Below are 21,608 nucleotides of genomic sequence, written 5' to 3' on the forward strand. Positions count from 1 at the left end.
TTCAGCAGGCAGGTCAGAGCATTCATTCTATCTGCATATATGATTGCAAATCACACTGGATCAAGATAGAAAGGAGAGTTTCTGCGTTTGGCCATGTGGCTTGTTGTGCTTGAGATGCCCAAGCCACGGTGCATGCTATTATCTGTAACTGTGTATATTAAAGGATGTAACACTTCATCCTTGGTGCTACAGAGAGAATACAAGCTGTAGTTTCACCGAACTATACTACTATGCCCTGTTTTCCTTTGCTACATTTCAAGCATTTCTGCTTCTGATTTTCTTATTTTCTGATTTTCTTATTTTGGGGGTCATCTTGAACATTTAAAGGTTGGCTTACCGGCTGTCAAGACTCACTCTGGTAGTTAGGAGAGAAGGATCTGTCCCCAAAGATGTTAGAGCCATTCCCCAGACATAATTTGCAGTGCCTGGAGCATGATGTATAAACATAGGACACTGCACTATATGAAACACGGGAGGCTTAATTCTGAGAACGTGAGCTTTGGACTGCTGAATTAAACATGGCTGTGGTGCTGACTTCTTTTATTGAATCAACCCCTAAGGCAATCATATTTTCAATATACCACAGGGTCAATTTAAAGCCACTGAGGTATGGAAGTATCTTGTTTAAGGTATAATGTATGCTGTATATTGAACACAAGAGTATTAATACTGGGACTTAAATGGATTGCAATACATTATCCATGCAATGAGAAATCAGTCAGAAAATGATGTTATTACCAAATTACATTGCCGTTCCAAGGACAAATCTGGCAATGAATACTATACCAAAGCTTAGTAACTACTATGCTATTAACCCATAAAATGCTATATCTATGATAGTATTAACCCATAAAATGAAATGAGTCCATATTTCCCTGCCCATTTTTAAAGAATTTTACTACGCTGGGGGGAAGAAAAAACATAAGAGGAGCATAAATTAAGAGGTTCCTGAAATGGTACATTCAATTAGAAGTTGCTGTGTTCCAGAAGTATTTGAAGTATAAAGTTATCAGCATATGCTTATATTCAGAAATATATAATTTGAAATCAAACACTGGTATCTAAAATTCCTTTATAACTACTTCTTTGCTAAAACTGTGACTTCTCTGAGTGGTAACATGGCTGATCAACCAGTTTCCATTTGCAAAAAGGATTTACCTTGGCAGTGTACGTATGTCCATCAGAACCACAGACAGGGCTGCCATGCATTGCTGGACACGGCTTGCATTTGGCTATATTAGCTGGTCCAATCCAATGTTTCTGGGCCAGATTTCCTTTCTTTTGCCGAAGGCTGGAAAATAAAACACACCAATTGTTGGAACATGCCTGTGCAAGCTTGGCTTTTATTTCCTATATTAACATTTTGAAAATTAAATATAGTCTCTAACTATATATGCTTCTATCCCATAACAGGATCTATTCTAGGAGACACTGTACAATGCTTAGATAATTCTCTCTAAGTCTGTTGTATTGTACTGTATGAATAACACTTGGCAACTACATTTTTAAACGTCAAACAACTTTATTTATAGGTATCACACAATCCTCACAATATTCTTGGAAAGGAAGAAAATAAATCCTGTCATATCTATCTTATAAATTAGAGAAATGGAGGAACAGTGCCTGATAGTTAGTCCTGTCTTGTCTTGTTCCTAAAAGCAGGTGCTGGTTCAAGAGAAGATTTAGATGTTCTTCTGCACCTGGCTACACTTGCAAATCAGGCAAATGGACATCTAAATAGAAGCCATTCAGTCACAAAAGTGTTTACAAAAACAGCTAGGTTTCCAAAATCTCTTGTAGACAGGATAAATAACTCACACAAAGCCATCTATAGTCAGATGAGGCCAATGTGATTATATAAAGCTGAAGCTATTAGACACTTCTTAAATATGACTCTAATGACAGAATTAAGGTTGAGAGTATATGGCTAACAGGGTTGTGTGAAGCAGGCAATATTTGAGTTGGAGTCAGCCTGATTTGGGGGACAGAGATTTGTTTCGCTGATTCGGATCACTGTTCCAATTCGATTTGGCCGAATGTGAATCTGAAGATTCGATTCTGATTCAGAGAATCAGCGATTTGGCCATAGACACAGCTTTATATATTTTTTCTATGTACCTCGAGGTACCAGGCACAGTTCATGAAGGCTGAGATGGTGGGGCAGATGGAGCATCCCACGGGAATGTGGGGTGTCCCCCATGCATTTGCCGGCGGACCCAGACCACTTCTGGGTACACCGCTAAGCATGCGGGGAACCCTCCTGCAGCCCTTGGCTTGGCAATCAGCCATGGGGGGACCCCGGGTGCAACCCCAGACCCAGGAGGTATGAGTTACTAAGCCATGGGATGGGCAGATCTCCTATCGAGCGCATGGGGGATACCCCCATTTTCCCCGCGTGCTCCCACACGCCGCTTCATCTGCCCCACCATCTCAGTGTTCACGAGTTGTGCCTGGTACCTTGAGATACATAGAAAAAACATATAAAACTGTGTCTATAGCCGAATCATCAAATCTCTCTGAATCTCTCCAAATTGAATCAGAGGCTTTCAATTCAACTTGGAGAGATTAATGGGTCTCCTGATTTGATTAGGATTTGGAGATTCAGCTGCCAAATTGGGCTGAATCTCCTCTGAATCGAATCAGTGACCAAAGCTTCGCACAGCCCTACTGGCTAAGTACAGACAATCAAAAAGCCTAAGGTTGAATCGATTCAATCTTTGCAGGTTAGTCTAAGCTGTGTAGATTGAAACAATAACCAAGTGAACAGTCATCCACTGGAAATGCAGCCACATGTCTGCAATGGCCCAGGTCAGAAGCTGGCGGTTGCTAGAGCACACCTCGCTGCTCAGGTGGAGAAGACAGGTTGGGCCAAGGCTATCCTACCTGCCCTATGAGCGGGGTGTGCAAGGGAGGTGCAAGGCATCCTGGGATTCTAGGGGATTGTGAGTTAACTTGAATCTGGAGGGGATCTGGGACAGAAGTTCAGTAAACTGATTTAACCTAAATCAGTTAAGTCTGATACTACATCCATCCAGGTTTACCTTAAACTGGTTTTGGCCATTTTGAAAGTAGTTTATGTGCATTGAACTTCTGTTGTGTTACAGATTTGAACCAGTTTATGATCACATATACTGGTTTATGTGGAATTTCTGTCCCAAGCCTATTAGAACAATTGTAAGGCAAAACACTTAGAAAACATATACTTGTATCTTAAACTGGACTAAATCTCAGGGTCCTGGCTACATGTGATATTGTCAGGACATTTTCATTGGCTGAACATCCTACTTACATCTGATTTGTTTGACCCTTCATTATTCTGTTGGGTGTGGACTCCTCTGTGACATGAAGACAAGCTTCCTACTTCTTGTGTAGCTTGAATTCAGCTCTTAATAACAGCAGTCATTTTCCTAATTTGCCCTTGGCTTGCAGAACTTGATTATTAGAGAAGAGTGATATACTTTTGCAGCTACTTCTGCATGCTCATTTATCTCACGTGGGAATAATAAAAAAGATGCTTTACTTGAACATGTTGGTGACCAGCTGGTTATTTAGCCTTATTTTGCTCCTATAAAACACTACAGTGTTGCAACTTCTAGAGTAAGGCAAGTGCAGGGTGCCTCAAAACCCTAGCCCTCATTGCCTGGAGGTTGGAGAAAGTCTAAGAGCCATCAACCTGATAGAAACACGCCCTTGCTGAGGCACTAGGCAGTCAGCAGCAGTTATCTGTTGCTCTCTGGCGGAGGCTATAACCATTGAGGCACTGAATGCCTGAATTCAGTTTGGCCTTTTGATTTTGTCTCATGGTTTAAAGGAGGGGTGGTAGGTCTTGGCCAGCCTCCACTCCTCCATACTCTTGCCAAGGTGTGTGTGTCAAAGGTCTTGGTGACTAGACCTCTTACACATACACTATGATCCAGTGGATTGACAATTGCCTACTATACAAATCCATGGCTACTGTATAGATATAAGTACGAACTCAAAAGGAGACTTAGGAGTGCATGTAAAAGCAGGTGTGAAATTTGGGGTTCATATTATGAAAAAAAAATCCATCTACAGTACAGCAACTCAACTTATCACTGTCATCAAAGAACCCATATCCTGGGGACACTGTGAGCATTCCCAAGCCTGGTCACTGTTTCAAGAATTGTATTAAATCACTAAGGAACACAAAATTGTTGCTGTGCACTGTATGAAGTACTTATCAGAAGTATACAGTTGTAAGCCAATGAAATGCTTCCCTCATAAACAACAAACAAGGGTTGTTATCTATGAAGCAGATGTGGTTTGGCCACACATACTCATCTTTAACATGTCAAAACAGCTTAGGTAAGGGCAAGGGATCGGTTTCATTGCAGACATGAAGGAAAATAACCACCATCAGGCCACCTTGTTTCTGCACCATTATATAAAACACATCAAAGAGCAGTTGAGCTAGAAATGCATTTCAAGGCATCACTGAAAGACTTTATCACAGTTTTAGAAAAATATATATGGCTACATTTTTAAAGCAATTTCACTGTGGTTTGCAATTTGCTACACAATCCAGACCCTGATATAATGTCACACACAGCCCTTAAAATAATAAAAATTCTATTCTTTCATTCTGGCTCAAGTTTTCTTCTAAACTAACCTTTGTCACATTGATAAATAGTACTATTAGGAAGTTTGTGTCCACAGAAAGAACCTCGTCACAGTATCATAAACTACCAAAATGAAAGCCTACGGTCAAAGTCAGAATTCCCTTATTATCTTGAAGAAGTTCTCACAAACAACTTCAATCACTTTAAGACTGCATTCAAATATCCCCCATGTCTGCTGGAGTTACCATGACTAATTACTAGAGATGGGCTAGATCCTCCGAATGCACCCATAGGTTGTAGGCGGGTTTAGTTCTGAAGTCCCGGGTCCAAACCTGTCTGGACTCTAGTTCTGTGCTGCTGGGAAAACATGTGAAGAGTAGGAATGGAAGATAAACAGGTGGTACAATCTCCTCTCCTTTGAGCAGCTTTAGTGCTCCCTGCCTGCTTCTACTAGTCTCCAGTCTGAACTGGACAGAGTTAAGGCTGAGGAATGACTCATTCCCTACCAGCTATAGGCTCACTTAGCTTCTATCCGTCTTCTCCCTGGAGGCAATTAATTCATACATTGGATCAGATGCTCTTTCTTCACCCCCATGAATATGCACAGCTTGTCAGAAGTAAAACTGTGCTTACTTAGGAGTGACTCCCACTTGCGTTCTGTAGCTGGGATTAGCTTCTAATTCTCTTTCAGGTATAATATAAAACTCTACTGAATTCAGAGCTACCTACCTTAGCTATGTCCTCCTTTCTAGGATCTAGCTGCCAAGATGACTTGAGGTACCTGAGCCACCAACTTTCAGGTTGAAAGAGAATGCCAGATATTTTCCATAGCAGGTTCACATTTTTGAACCCCCAGAAATATCTGATGTCTTTGATTCATAAAAGTCCAAAATGTGTTGGATCTTTGGGACACACTTCAAAGCCCATTTAGTCTCCCTAATTCTTCCTGGACACACGTATGCACAGGGTATGCATACTGAATAGTTAGGAGTTAATGAGAATGAACCTTCTTATTTTGATTGAACTGTATGTCAGCAGACATGGTAAGTTGTGAACAGTCATGGGCGACTGGTACCTCCTGAGTCTGGGGGGGTGCACCCACAGAAGCCTGTGTCGGCATCAGGGATGGGGATGGCCAGCACCCACAGAAGCCACCGGCAGCATCAGTGATGGGGACAGGGCTGGTGAGCACCTGCGAACACCACTGGCTGTGGCGGCGGTGTGGGATGGCCCTATCAAGAGGGACACGTGCCCCCCCATGCTCCCCCTATCAGTCACCTATGTAAACAGTGGTCTGGATTTTTTCTGGATGTGGTGCTAGAGGCATGATGTTCTTCTTCAGTTAAATGTATGATTTAGACTGAAATTTTCAATGGGAACTGGTCATCCAGCTGCTGCTGAAAATCTCAGCTTTAAAATGTTAAAAAAGACACCATTCAATTCTTATTCAGGCAAATGAAGCCAATACAAGTTTTGACTAAGTTTTGGCTTACAAGCCAATACAAATTTTGCCTTCCAAGGTTCAAACTAGGTATGACTTAGCTTCTTTTATTTTATATCAGCAATTTCACCTTGGAATCTCCAAATTAAGAAAACGTTAAAGCTGCATGGAGAGTCTGTGGCAGTTTATAACTGAAATTATTGTGTACAGTTTCTTCACTTGTAATTTCACAGAAAACAGTGAAACTTAGTGGAAATGCAGGTTAATATTATCACTTGTGGTTCAAGATTATATTAATTTAAATTTAATACTTATTTCTATTAGAATTAGTATTTCGTCATTTAGTGACTTGCTGTTAACACTTACCCTGTTCTACACAAAAATTAAGTAGCATGTACCATGCTCTATCAACTTCAAAAATGTCATGAATATCTCATTTTCTGGAGCTGTTTCCATTACAAAGATTTTTGTCTTTTCAGTTTCACAAGAAACCCCATTCATTTACCTTTATCTAGCAATCCTGCCCAATTCTAGATGCGTACAAACTCAGAGTCAAAATATGATCCGTCAGAAAGCAGAACCTACAGAAAAAAAAGGTTTTCTTTCCTTTATGTCTGTCTATTTGGGGACGTTATCTCATATGTGACATTTATATTATCTCATGGGGTTAAAAAGACTAGCTTTTGAACACCCACAGGAAGCTTCCTATGGTATTTTGCTATATTTCTTGCTGAACAGAAACTTTTCAAGGTAATGTCTATTTTTGGAGTAAATGGAATTCATAAACGACAGCTGAAAAAGCTTGAATACTAATATCATATGATTTTTTATTTATGAATTTTCATACTACTGACTACATTATTTTTCAAAATCCCATTTTGCTACTCTATTGCGTAGTCTTCAGCAATACCCTTGAAGGCCATACATGCATTGCAGGCCCTTGCAGCAGGTGCTATGGGTAACAGGCTATGTGTTACAACCTGACCTACACTAGACCTATGTAGCAATGACGTAGGTAAAGCATGCACTGTAGACAGTGATTGATAAGGTGTATTAACAAAACATAAGGAAGCAAAAAAGGACTGGCATAGCCCCAAAGCATAACCAAATATAGGAAAATTCTGTGTTGAGCATAAAGTCTGGTTCAGACTTCTCCGAAGCTCAGCAAAAAAGAGGAACCAAATCAGCAAAAGTCCCCCAGGGCACAGAGAAGCCTGACCAGTGGACCTTTTTTCCCCTTGAATCCAAGCTATGTAAGCACTGTCTTTATTAATACAAATACGTTTTTGCTATTATGTCTCCTAATAAAGTTTTTGAGTTGTGACTGGAATAGTCTCACTGGTCATTAGTTTCACTCTCAATCCCAGTTGAAATTTAGACTAACACCCTGATCCTGATTCTGCAAAGCCTTCCTACATGTGCCTGATGTTATTACTGCGAGCAGTCCATATGGGTCAGTTTATGGTAGCAACTGGAGACATGCATAATTATTTGCAGGATTAACACTTTATGTTCCATTCTAGCAAAACTATTAAGCACATGTTTAATATTACACTTCAACCTGTTGGGGTTAGGGAGGTAATTTAATTGCTTAAACAGTCTTAAAGATTTTGCTAGGCTGCAGTCTAATGAACCCAGATGTTTTTGAATGCAGGGTACTAAAAATCTGATTTTGGTCCACCAGTGCTATTCCAAAGATGGTCATGAGACACGTCTGGAAGTTCAAGAGGTTTCAAGAACGTCTGCTTGTCCCTTTTTTGCCTGGCTTCCCTGAGCACCCCACTCCATTCCTCATCTCTGACATAGTTCAGATTTTAAGGTCAGTTTCTAAAGTAAGATTTCCTCTGGGGCTAATAATATTCTCTGCCTTCTCATCCTCAATCAGAAAAAGAGATAATTTAATTTGTTCATTTTAAGTCACTTCACCAGCTCATTGAGTCCAGGGGTCTTTTCTCCCAGTTTACTGAGAATAATAAAAACTCATACAGCCTTAGGGTCAAATTCTGCTCTCCGCAGAACTGCCTTGAAGTCATTGACAATTGTGTGTGAAAGCAGAAGTAGGCCTTTATCCTATCCACCCTAATGACCATTAGCGTGTAGCTAATTTTGAACTACTTTTATTTATATCTGTAGCCTTCCCCTGTATTCCTTTACAATAGCTCATTTGCAGGTTAGGTCCATATTCTGGAAGATTCTCTTTCTTCTGATGTTGAGACCATTTTTACTCTCTCATTGTGAGAGTTTTAGCAATAGAGGAATTTCAAAGCATTTAATTCTTTCACACAGCAAACGCAACTTAGCATTTTAATAGCAATTTGTTTAACATGCATAATGAAGCGGTGGCTACATGCAGGAAATGTCCTGGGCTGCTTGCTGCTGCATTTGTGGCTCAGTTCATGGTACAGCTGCAGCATCCTCACTTGTAGGAGGCAATGCATGTTTCAAAAACAAATATATTATTTAAAAAGTAAGGTTTTGTCAGAAGCAATAGCATGCAATGTCATTCTACTTGAGGAAAGTCAAATTCATTTTAGTCAGTAGATCAACCAAAGAGCAGAAGCTGATATTTTGAAATGACTGTAACCCAGTCCGTCTCATGTTTACACCGAAATGGCAGTAACTACTCACTTCCTAAAGATAGGACATATCCTTCAAAAGTAAGCGGACATTTTTCAGTGGTGATTCTTGGAAACACTTGATAAGACTCTTGTATGTTTTTCAATTTTCTCACCCCTAAGAACACATCAAATATCCAAACAAATGAATTAAAACTGAGACAAGAATATTGGCTACCGTGAACTGGCAGACTGCAAATCTTTTCTTAGCAGAAGGGCTTATACACAAACATTGGGAATAAGTATTGCTATGCCAATCATTCTGCCTATGGACAAATGTGCTGGCTATTCCTTTCTGCTGAAAACTTAATTGATTCTAATCAGCTTTAAGATTCACAGTTGAATGGGCCTACTGCTAATCATCAGGGGAAGAAAACAGCAACCTGGGAATAGAGAACCTAGAAATTCTCCCACTGGTGTAAAGTTTTGGAGCATCACGAGGAAAACACACACAAGTCAATCCAATTGTCTACTACCAACAGCAAAAGGGAACGGAAACATAATTCTCTAACCAGTTCTACTAGGGACACGATCAGTCTAAATGGGATTTACTCAGCTTCATTAGGCTTCAACAAATGGATTTCACCAACTACTACAATGTGGAGGGTACAGAAGAGGTTGTGGAGTGGTCTCCACAAAATGTGGTAGAGAGTCTGGAGTATCCTTGTGTGCAGAATAAATATGGAAGACTCTAGTAATCTCCAACCCCTTGAATAAAAATCGTTTCCTGTTTGTTTGTTTTTTTTATTTATCAGGCAGATGACAAGAATTTGAGCCATGTTTTGGTGTCACCAGCTCCCTACGGTTGGAGTCTCCACGGAAAGCTGTAGTGAAGTGCACTGTGATGCAACTGAGAGACAACCTTGTCTAGAAAAGCATAAAATTAAAAACTTTAAAACATAATATGGAATGAGTAAATAAAAAAAAATAAGAGTTTAACGTTGAGACAACAGCCTATCAGAGAACATGGACTTACGCTTTAACTAGCTGTATAATTTTGCTGCATAATATAATTACTTTAATAAATTAGAAAAACAGCAAAGAAATTATAACATCATTTTAAGTGGGAAATGATATCAATAGACAACATGATTTCCCATTTCAATTAATATTAATCACAGCAAGGTTGGTTCAGAATAACTAACATGTCAATAGTATTGCATAAGCCACCAAGTTCAAGGTTTTATGTAATTGCATTTGTTTTTACAACAGCAAATTCAAGTCTGCTTCCAAAGGAACACTAATGTTAATAAAGAAACAAACAGCAAAATGCATGTAGTTCAGATTGAGTATACATAAGGTCTACCACCACAATAGCATTCATCCTATGATATTTTTAGCCTTTAAAATAAAATATTTGTTTAAAAAATGGTGCATAAAATTCTATAGAGAAATCCCTCTTTCCTCTCCAACATGAAATATGATTACGAGCCTGAGATTTCTACTATAAATCCATGAGTTTTTTTTTATGAATGTACTTACAGCGATCCTTTTTTAAAACAATCAAACCAGTTCATTTAAAATGTGCAGTCTCTTCTATGTGAAGTAGTTTGTGTTTAACTAATAATTTGCATTAATTCATAAAAATGTTTATAATCTGCCTATTTTTGCTACCAGGAAATGGACTTGGTCAAAGTGCAACACTACATCTTGAGAGACCAGTTCTCTTTCTGTGGGTTGCATCTTTGTCTCAGTTCCCAGACTCAAACTTTCATGAAAGCACAGGTCAAATGCAAAAAGGTCAAATCCCCCAAATATCCAGGAAATTCAAGCTTGAGGTTAAATTTACAGAAAGCCTATATATTTAATATTGTAAAAGTCCCAGTTAAGGTACATAACCTTCTGCCAAAATGAAATATGATGAAGACGCAACAAATCACTGGTCACACACATTTCTAGAGAATATGATTTGATGGTCTAAGTTTAATTTGAAGTGGACCTTCACCAAGACATGAAAGCATGTAACCAGGGCCATAGACTGAATGGGCCACATAAACTACATTACTCTTTTCCCTCTAGAAATAAAACATCCCAAACCAAGTCAAGGACACATTGTAGGGAACCCCTGTAAAGACACAGCAACTCCTATTCCTAGTCTATGGATGAAGAGAGAACCTCAGTCTTCTGGGTAACAAATGGAGGACCTAGTTCATTGAAAAGGAAACAAAGAATAGTCTAAGTAGTCAAACATTCAATGGAGTACAGGGGAAGAGCACAGCAATCACTCTGTAAGCACACAAGTATTAAAATGGATATAGGGCTGGGGAGCATGCTTTACGAGGAGAGGCTGAGGGATCTGGGCTTATTTAGTCTGGAGAAGAGAAGACTGAGGGGGGATTGGATAGCAGTCTTCAACTGCCTGGGGGAGGGGGAGGGGCGTTCAGGAGAGGATGGAGCTGGACTGTTCTCAATGACGGCAGACAACAGAACAAGGAGCAATGGTTTCAAGTTGCAGCAAGGGAAGGTTAGGCTAGATATTAGGAAAAAAACTCTCTAACCAAAAAGGTAGTAAAGCACTGGAACAGGTTACCCAGCGAGGTGGTGGACTATTCATTCTTAGAAGTTATTAAGACTCAGGTAGACAAAGCCTTGGCTGGGAAGATCTAGCTGGAGATGGTCATGCTTTAAGAAGGGGGTTGGATACTAGATGACCCCCTGAGGTCCTTTCCAACCCTAATTTTCTATGAGTCTACAATTCCACCAGAATCATGTTTTCAGAGAAACCAGGCGACAAAAAAAGAACCTGATTCCATCAAACATACTTCATCCATACACTTGTCTACAGACTAAATAATGCACTCCATGGTACTGGGTGTGTAGCAGCATTTATTGGTAATATGACCAAACCCAAAAGAACCAACTAGATTTGGAGCTCCTTGGTGGAAATGTATCTATGTGTGTGCTGTAGCAACGTGGGGTCCTGAAAGCCTTGGGTAGAAGCCATGCTCTTTTGGTTTCGCTACTAATTTAGCAGTACTAAGAGAATTTTCAAAGGAAAGCAAACAGGAAGTCAATGGTGTTTTTCAAGAGTTTATAACTCAGTTAACCTGGGACGGAACAAGATTTTATGGCATCTTTATCCAAGGACTTTCTCCCTGTGGAATTTCGAAGGTCAGCTGCATATAAGGCGGAGCGTTTAAAAAAAATCATAAGGATCACAAGTTAAAAGACAAGGGTTGGTTATCAGCTCTTCTTCTTATGAAACATATACTTTCCAGGGGTGCTACATAAGCACAACAGCAGCAGAGTTTAGCTCAAAGTGTTACTGCAGCTCGCATAAGAAGTGTACCTCTTCACACTGCTGCAAAGATGACAGCTGCCCGGCTAAGTTTCTTATCTGGCTCCCAAGAGTTCAAGGCTGGTTGGAAAAATCTGGACAGATTCACTTCCTAGTGGATGATGGACTCGAGTTGATAGTAAAAGCCTTGGCAAAATGGTATGAATTGTACTTGTATTTCATTTCAGAGAAGTGAGGGGGGGGGGTGCGCAATGCTTTGCGAGTGTTAAAATTCCTCATTTGGTTCCTTGCAGAGTGAAATGTCTCAGGTTTTCATTTTTTAAATCACTGCACTTTTTATTCGGTCACAGAAATTATATGCAGAATAGAAAATGAAAATATTAGCTTTCAAACATATATAGTTCACAGATATATAATTTGTGGAAATGGGACTCGGGAGCAATAATCACTTTGGCTAGGGACAGAAGTCACATACACACCGGTTTCTGGAATGGACCTAACTGCCTCCCTTCCTCCTTCAAGATAGAGAGACCAATGTGTCATTGGGGTGTGCACACAAGGCGACCGCTCTGCTTAAACTAGTGGTTCCTGGTGTACCTGGGTGGGTGGACAGGGCTGTGAGGATATACAAGGGGAGCCTGTGGTGGAGTAAGGACTTGATTTTGAACCCTGCAGGAAAGCTTCCCAACCAGTCGGAGCCTAAACATAGCCTTCTCAAACTGGAGGGCAAACTCCATCATTTTTTCCTTCGAAACCAGCGTTTACTGCCAGCCAACATGCGTGAGCTCCATGTCAAATAGGTGATCAATATTACTAAGAGACTGAGCTTTGTTCAAATAGTAAAAATAAAAGGCTGGATGGACAATGGTCCCAGATTATTTTTTTTTCCACTGGAAGGATTTACTTTTACTGAAAAGTTAGACAAAGTTTTGAGCCTGAAGACAGACTTAAGCATATTGCACATGTGAAATGATGCATTGTTAGAAGGAGCCAGTCTGAAATGAAGGATCTGTCCTTTCTCTGTCCCTCTCTGTGCACAAAATGTGTTCTTGTCTTCCCTAAGGAAGCGTATCATTATAAAGATAGACCCAGCAGTCCTTGGCCTGTTTCTGTCTTTCCTCTGTGTAAGTAAATGGCTTCTCATGGTTTTGAGGTAGAGAATGATAGATTTGGAATTTGCCAGTATAAATGCCAATGCTATGTTCTCTCTCTATATCATTTTTGTTGTACTGGAGCTCAGAGCTAAGACTCATTTCTACAACCTTTTAAATTTTTTTATGAGTACAGCTTATACCTTGAGCCACCACCAGAATCATTTAATCATATTTCAGTTGTGGGAAGAAAATAGTCTGCTTGTATTATATTGATAAAAAGGATACTATGCCTTTGAATTAGACGCAATCTCTTCATTTAATACAAACATTGTAAAATGACTGCAGACATAAAGAAGTCATTTCTTCACCTGGATTTTATGCTCTCCTGTACAAAGAATAATAATGTGTAGATCTGTGCGATCTTTCGGTGCCATCCCACTGAACGGGGATACATTCTTTGGGAGCTGACAGGATTGCATGAGGAGCAATGACTTCGTTATCTGAGGCCAGGGGTTTTTTGAGATATGTTTTAATGGACAAACTGTATAGTTGGCAGAGAAGTTTGACAAATTTGGGGGTGCATAGTGCCTGTCCGCAGGTCTGGAAGAGACACAGACATAGTTTGAGCTAAATAGCTTCCTATACGTTTCTGGACCATCCCAACTGGAGCACTATAACTCCATCACTTACTTCGTTATCTGAGTGGGAAGTGGCTGTTAGCATCTTACTGTTGCTTCATGCACAAATATCTCCATGCAAGTCTGGCCTGACATAGCAACTGAAAAAATGGCCATCATATCCAGTACTGTCCATAGATATGTGAAGATACACAGTGGTACATTGTGCTGACCAGAGTCCCTTCCTGGCAGCGCAAGTACTACTCCCAAGTTGCTTCTACAACAAATGGCTTGTGGCAGAAAATGCTAATAGGATTTCCAGTTGCTTCTGAATGTCAAACCAATGATGCCAAAGGACTCATACCAGAGGTGAATTTGGTACCACGTACGAAACGCCAGTCAGGAAACCAATTCTAGATTAACCTTCCCCCTGCCTCTTCAGAGAAGTGCAAAAGAAAAGACCTATTTTTTATCAAGATTTAGGAGAGAAGGAGAAGACTCTCCAATTCCCGGCTACAGGAGATGGGAGCAGGTACCTTAAACGGCAGACTGTGGCAGCTGGAAATAGGAAATGGTGCAACTGTGGGCACAGGAACTTGTTTGGTAGGAAAAAAAACTCTTGGAAAAGTCATGGACGGTTCTCAAGTCAATTCACTGGTAGAAGCTAAGAGTCATGGCTTAAAACTGCTATGTTTAGTGGGCAGGTAGGCTTCAAAACTACTGTTCCTACAAGATGAAACACTCCAATGACGTGCACCGGGATTTCCACTGGGGAGGGGGACGGTGCTGAAGGTGGAAGTCTGAAATACAGGAGAGCCTGAGGTATTTGGGGAATCCCTACAGGATATAGGAATAGCTACCGTTGAAAGTTCATTGGCCCAAACTACCTTGAAAAGATAACGGGCAAGGCAATGATTGCGAAATACGTGCCACAACCTCCAAAAGGGAAGTTACGGTAACATGTGATCTCTGGGATCTAGCAGAATAAATTCTGGTTGAGTCAGACTTCCCTGAAGAGTGATGCCTTCACATGTGGCCCTTAAATATAGGCATTTTACCCATCTAACCTATTTATAGCATTAGTCTCAGTTGAAGTTTGGCACTGAATTCTCATTGTAGTGTTCACTGGCTCTGCAACAGCGAAGGATCTTTCTTCTGTGCCGACATCCTTTTAAGGTGTTATAACTTGGTCTTAATACTTCTTTCTGGCCTGAATCTAAGCAGACTGAGAGCTGCTGGAGGTTGTTAGTGCGGTATGTGGATTTCTGCCTCTGGATACTTCAGAAGATATAAAATCTAATTTAAAAAGGCCACCTTGCTTTGTTACGAAGAACACATTCTTGTGCTTGCAGGCCATTTATTTTTCAATCACAATTGCTTTATGATTGGCAACTTTTGGACCTATTGCGTACACTTTAGCACTGCACAGGCATGAAAACGGGCAAGGTGCTCAGAGAGAAAAAATAACCTGCTCTTTTTTAAAGACATTTTTGTCTACTGAGTAAACCCCATAGATTCTAAACATTCCCAGCCCTCACACATTTCCATAAGAGATTTGTTTTTCTTTTTATCATTATTTTTATACTAACATGAAAAAAAATCTCAGACATAAAGCTATGAAAAATAACATGAAGAGTCTAACATTTCCAGGAAGGTGGAGAGAAAGCAGGGAGTCCATAACTGCAGCTGAAACCCTCTCTCTAGTCCAGGGGTTGGCAACGTTTTTTGGCCGGAGTACCGAAAAACCACAATGTCTACCTTGGAAGGTGCCGGAGTGCCGACATGCCAGAGCCCAGAGCAGCTGTTTGCAGCCTCCTGGCTGCAGCCGGCCCACGGAGCCCGGTCTGCTTGCAGCAGGGCCTGCAGCCTCCCAGCCGCCTGCTGGGAGCAGCCTGGGCTCCGCAGCTGGCAGCAGCTGCTTAAAGCCCGGGCTGGCAGTGGTGAGCCAAGAAAAATGGCTTTGCGTGCCATGCTCGTCACACGTGCTGGGGGTTGCTGACCCCTGCTCAAGTCCCTCAGTTTGTAGTGCTCTCCATTAGGCCAGCTCACAATAGTGCATATTGCATGGCCAAGGAGCTGCAATAGCTTGGAACAATCGACTAAGCAGTGTCACATGAAGCAAACTCAATGTAGTGTTGGTGCTTGTTTTTTTAATCATTGGTAATATAAAAGGATGGTCTATAGTTTCTTCTGTGTTCTCAACAGCCATCCCTTGTGTGGAATATAGACTGCTGAGCTTATAAGTGATGCATAATTCTTTTCTTTTTTTAGCACGATGACTTGCAAGTCTGCCAAATCTATAGAAAAAGCCTTTTTCCCATCTACTTTGCTTGCCTTCTACCACTTTGTTCTCTTGTCTTCAGTCAAGTGCTGTTTTTCCAACAGGGGTTTTAGTGAGTTGCTTGCACCATTTCAGTTCAAAAAGAGAGGTTGTGAGGCAGCAAACATGCAGGAAAGTACTACAGGGCTTGAAGGAGGCTGCAGCTGCTTTCTGAGCCTCCTAAGTGACAGGAGAATGAAGCTCCTGACACCACCACCTTGCTTCACTACCAGAAACTCTGACACCACTACCAGGATACTACTGAAGATCTCTAAAACTCAGCCCTCTGTTGCTTAGGAGGTATGAGGAAGGAAGATGTACCTGCTACTCAATGGGCATGTCTACATGTGTATTTATATGTGCCTAAACTTAATGCACCTTTGCTTAAAGTGATTTAGGCGCGCATGCACACGTGGACACACTAATGCTTATTGAAGCTCATTAAATATAGGCGTGAATTGCTAAGTAGTATAAGGACACGTGCAGAAGTGCTAATATGCATTAACATGGTGTCTATCCATTGACAGACACCGCACGAATGCGCATTACCGTGTCTACACATTCACTACTGTAACTTAGCTATTTGCACATAAATTTGATACCTGCTTTATGCAGCTATCAAATTTATGCTCGTATAGCCTAAAATCATCATTTTTAAGGCACATGAAGGGTGTGCACATGTAGATGCACGTTCTTAATGCTCCTTAAACTGGGCTAATGCATATTAAGTGTGCACATATAGACATGCCCAATGTTCCTAAATCTTGGTGGGCTTTTCTGCTGCACCTGATACCAGCAATGGTCGAAGATACTGGCCCCGCCTCCAAGCAGCAATTTCTGGAAATGGTCATTTTTCTTTAAGCAAGCCTAGAGAGGTGTCACAAGCAACTGTTTCCCTATCCTCAAAGTCCTCCCATAAATCTCCACCCTTCCTCCATTGTACGTAACCTATACATGAAGATGCTGAGAATTGGGAATGGCTGAAATGCCAGAAGAATGCAGATCACACCTACCTAGCTCTGCATCATCACAACATCCATTTAATTTCACAAAAATGTTGGTAGCTGAACTAACTCCACCGCTGGAATGAACAATGATTGATTACAGATAACACATTCCTTATTCGTATACTCGATAGAACCTCATCCCTCTAAAGTATGGGGCCTCACACAAAGCTCTTAAGCCCGCTTGCAACTTCAGCCAAAAAACAGCATCCTTAGACATTCAGCTCAACCATGTTCTGCTTCATTATGTTGATTGTTCTCTTCCTACGGCGAATAATAAGCAATCTTCACAGAAGCTGACATATTGCTGGTAGTGACAAGAAAGCAAATGCATTTTTTATAAAATAATAATAATTCATTGCCCTTAAGGCACTAAACCAAATGTTTCTTTTTTAAAATTACTGCACAGTACTTCTGGCTTGCATACACACAGTACTGTGGTACAAACAATTAGTTACAAGCTGTGCTAGCAAAATGCTTGCCCCTTCTGACACCTTTTATTAAGAGGGAGGCTTATTAAATTCTCAAGAAGGCAACACCAGATTCAGCTATAGGGAATTTTACAATTAGTGCCCATTGCCACATAATTCATATATGATTTCTGTACAGAGAGAGACTTATCCAGCCTGTCAAAACAATAGAGCATAGAAAAATAATCAATTTTCCCCTAGAGTGCAGTTACAATATGATGTTAAAGGTTAGGTTGGGGGGAAAAAAATTGAGAAAGCAGTTTTCCACATCAGAATAAAATGAATGTTAGCAACATATGGTAATCACATCCACTGTAAATGTTATAAAGAGCAAAGTAAGTTTAAAATCTGATTCTTTTTAGCAGCAAACCAGGCTAATGGTCCTGTTGCTTATTCAGCACTCTTGATTTACAGAGCTCAGTTCCAATATCATGGGTGCTGGAGCATTCACTGGAGTTTTAAACATAATCACTGGTGCCTGGTTATCTGACACTAGAACTGAGCTACATCATTCCCAGGCCCCAAATGAGACCTTCAAGAACATTAAGTAACTTGTTGCTGGTTATTTCTAATGCGAGGTAATGACAGCTTTGGAACGTCCTAAGCCAACAGGCTGAATTTAACTAATCCCATTTTCCCCTAGTACTAACTGAGTTGACATCATCCTGTCTAGTAGGCCTGTGCGAAGCAGCTAGTATTTGCTTTGGATTCGGCTGATTTGGGGGACAGTGATTCGAATCACCGAATCGAATCACTGTCCCCCGAATCGATTAGGCCGCCACTGAATTGGCCGAATCTCTAAATCAAACAGGCCTGATCCCCCACCCACTCTTCCAGCTCTGTCAGTGGCCGCTCTGCCTGGCCCCAGCATCCCATGTCTTTAAAAAAAAAGCCCCCATCACCGGTTCCTGCCAGGCAGGGGGGCGATCCCCACTGTCCCGTGCTGCATGGGGGGGTCTGCCATGGGCCCACATCCCCTGCCCACTCTCCCAGCCCTATCAATGGCTGCCCACCTGGCCTCAATGTTCGAGCTCTTTAAAAAAAAAAGCCTGGCACTCACTACCATCAGGTGGGGGTGCGATCCCTGCTGTACCCCACTGCTCCGTGCTGCATGGGGGGCTTTGCCATGAGCCCCCAGAAGCCTTGGTGGCAGCTGCAACAGCCGGTGAGTGTGGGGCTTTTTTTTTTTTTAAAGAGCTGGGACGCTGGGGCAAGGCGGGGCAGCCATTGAAGGGGCTGGGAGAGCGGGAGGGAGATGGGGGCTTGTGGCAGAGCCCCCCACACAGTGTGGGGCAGTGGGGATCACCCCCACCCCCACTTGGCAGAAGCTGGTGAATGTGGGGCTTTTTCTTTTTTTTTTAAAGAGCGGGCAGCCATTTATGGGGCTGGGAGAATGGGCAGGGGTCAGGAGGCACTCAGAGGGTCAGGCAGGGGATGGGGAGCTTCAAATCAATTTAGACATTTTTATTGGTCTCCTGATTTGATTTGGATTCGGAGATTCCGCTGCTGAATCGGACTGAATCTCCTCCGAATCGAATCAGCACCTGAAGCTTCGCACAACCCTACTGTCTAGTGATCGCAAGTGGCAAAATTGCTTATTGATAATATCACCCTCAAATACCTCAGAAGCTGTAGACAAACACACCAACTGCAGGGGGAAAAAAATCCTGATATACTCCCGAAGTATTAAAACTCTTTCCTGTGACCTTGACTCATGATGTCTGGACAACAAAGTTATGCAGCACCCTTTCCATATTCTTCAGATATGCTGTTCCAGATGTTACCCTAACTATGGAGGCTCATGCTGCCATTAAAATGCAGTATCACCATATATTCATGCTTTTGAAAGTGTCAGCATTTTATGGCAGCTTCTACAAAGGCATATTTTATTATGTGAAAAAGCAGTGGGACTCAGCCAGTGGTATATTTAGAGATAGTATAAATAACTGGAGAGCATTACAGGATTTGCAAAAATTATATTTTGAACACCTCTTTTTGATAAATCAGAGATTTTATAAGAAACGGGCAATGATCTAAGGAGAGGAAAAGTATATTGACAAAGTAGGGTCCCTCACTATTTCCAAACCAAGCCTCCCCTCCCTTGAATTGCACTCCATTAGACTATTTCCCCTTCTTCTTCATATCCCCACTATCTTCCATGCACCTGATTCCTCATCTCTGCTCTCCTCTGATTTCGACACTCCCGTTATCTTCTACTTCTCAATCTCCTACTCTTGCCCATGGTGACTTCCACTCATGTTGTTGTTCAGCCAATCCTTTAGTGTCCCACTTCATCTGTCACTCAGAGCCTAATCCTGAGTCAACTCTCATCCATAAAGACTGAAAGGATGACCACTCTTCAGGCCTTGTGTACTCTGTACCTTGCTTCTTCTGAGTGAGCTCCCAGTGGCCTAACTCCCACTTTCTGATTAGCATTCCTCAGTGCAGTGCTCTTTTGCTTATCACCTCCCTCCCTTCCAACCTTCTCCCCCTTCCACACACACCCCATTCCTGGTTCACTGCACCCTTGTTCCCCCAGTCTTTTCCCATGCTGTTGAATGTCTCTGAAAGCAGGGAACCATGCCAGTCTCCTCCACTATAAAATGATGCTCTTCTCTTTCAACTTTGTCATCTTTCTTCCTGAAGAATGTTACTTCTCTTCCCTACTTGATCCCAGTGTCTGCCAACTTCCACCCGATCGCCACCTTTGACTTCTTTCCTCAAGCCTTTTCCTCCCACATGTGATCCGAAATCTTGTTAACTTATTCAAGAATTTCATAAAACTGCTACCACGTTCTTCTGCCTCTTCTTTTCCCATGGCCAAAAATGAGCTCACAATCTTTCCTTTCAACTGCTGTTCCCAGTAACAGTTGTGCCCACTAATGGGGACAGCTGTTTACAAATGAATTTTCAAAAGTTTTAAAGGTTGTGTTATTTGTTCACGGCTTATACACACACACACACACACACACACATATTTTAAAAATTAGGACAGTTTGGCTTGCCATGGGGTAGCATGTTCCTGTGTCTCTGACCTGGACTCTTTAATTTGAACTTTACCATTAATCTCTAAAGTTTTAGGTAAAAAGAAAACACATGAGATGGAAGATTTAAGTATGGATACACTGCTAACGGCAATCACCAAATAATTAAGCTCTATATTTTTGGGATGGAAGATGTTAGGCTATTACCTACTCCAAAACTACTCTTTTCTGGTCAAGTAGGTTAGTCAAGATTACAGAAGTCTCTGAGGAACTTGAGGAGGACTTATCATAAGGTAAATGAAATGTACAGTGGTAGATAAAATTTGCCACTGAGAAATGGAAGGAGATGCATAATGAAATGATTAACTTGAACCATTTATACAACTTAACTCACTATAACCCGAGACAAAAACTGCCTTTGTTCACAATGTAATACCCAGCAAAAAGGCAAATACAGAGTTAGGATGTATAAGGAATAGGCAGAAAATCATAGAGAAAATAGGGAATTTCATTAATCTTATACTTCTAGTTATTGCCAGTTCAAAGGATGGATACTAGACTGGAGGGTAGGACTGGTGTGCTTTTGTCAGTTCTCTGATTGCAAAGTAACCATAGTCTCTTGACGTCTTGCCAAAGCGAGTAAAGAAGTAAAACTTGAACCATTCAACATTCGGCTTTACTACCAAAGCTAATTAGTCTTCTGTAGCTGGTGCTAACTGCTGATAACAGCCAATTAATTAGACATTTTTATTTTACTTAATGAAAGAAGATGGGTTGAGTGGTAATCAAAGCTGGAAGATGGAGGTCAGGTAAATTAACAAGACAACATTCCCAGCTGTCATCCTCAACACAGAACATATTTATTAACATTGTCTTATGGATAGTATCATGATAGAGCTGTGACAGGCTACGGAAACAAAAGTGTCATGACTAGAAATTACCCTTGTCTGCTAAGCAATATAAAGTATGATTCTGGATGAGAAGTTCATTCTTTTTTTAATAGCTACGTAAATGCAATATAGTGTAGCAATAAGCCATAAAGGAGCATGCATTAGCAGGCAACTCATACGCACTATAGGTGGCCTGCGAGACATAAGGCAGGCAAGCAGTCAAGGAGTTCACCAGCAGCCTACTAATACATACCCCAGCTTGGCTCTTTATTTATAACAACCCTCCTTTTTAACAATATCCAACATATCTTTTGCTTAAGGACCACAGTCCACTTGAGCAGGAAGGAATACAAGT

General features: G+C 41.2%; 1 protein-coding gene across 3 annotated transcripts in view; it reads right to left on the minus strand.

Moving 5' to 3' along the window:
* Positions 1-21,608, minus strand: part of SPOCK1 (SPARC (osteonectin), cwcv and kazal like domains proteoglycan 1) — a 500,723-nt gene that overhangs the window by 173,639 nt on the left and 305,476 nt on the right. For all 3 annotated transcript variants that reach the window (XM_006017185.3, XM_025196024.1, XM_025196025.1), the window contains one exon: positions 1,159-1,291. In XM_006017185.3, coding sequence (XP_006017247.2) covers positions 1,159-1,291 — 133 coding nt within the window. The remainder of the gene's footprint in view (positions 1-1,158; positions 1,292-21,608) is intronic.

This window comes from Alligator sinensis, unplaced genomic scaffold (genome assembly GCF_000455745.1).
Source record: "Alligator sinensis unplaced genomic scaffold, ASM45574v1 scaffold111_1, whole genome shotgun sequence".
NCBI lineage: Eukaryota > Metazoa > Chordata > Crocodylia > Alligatoridae > Alligator > Alligator sinensis.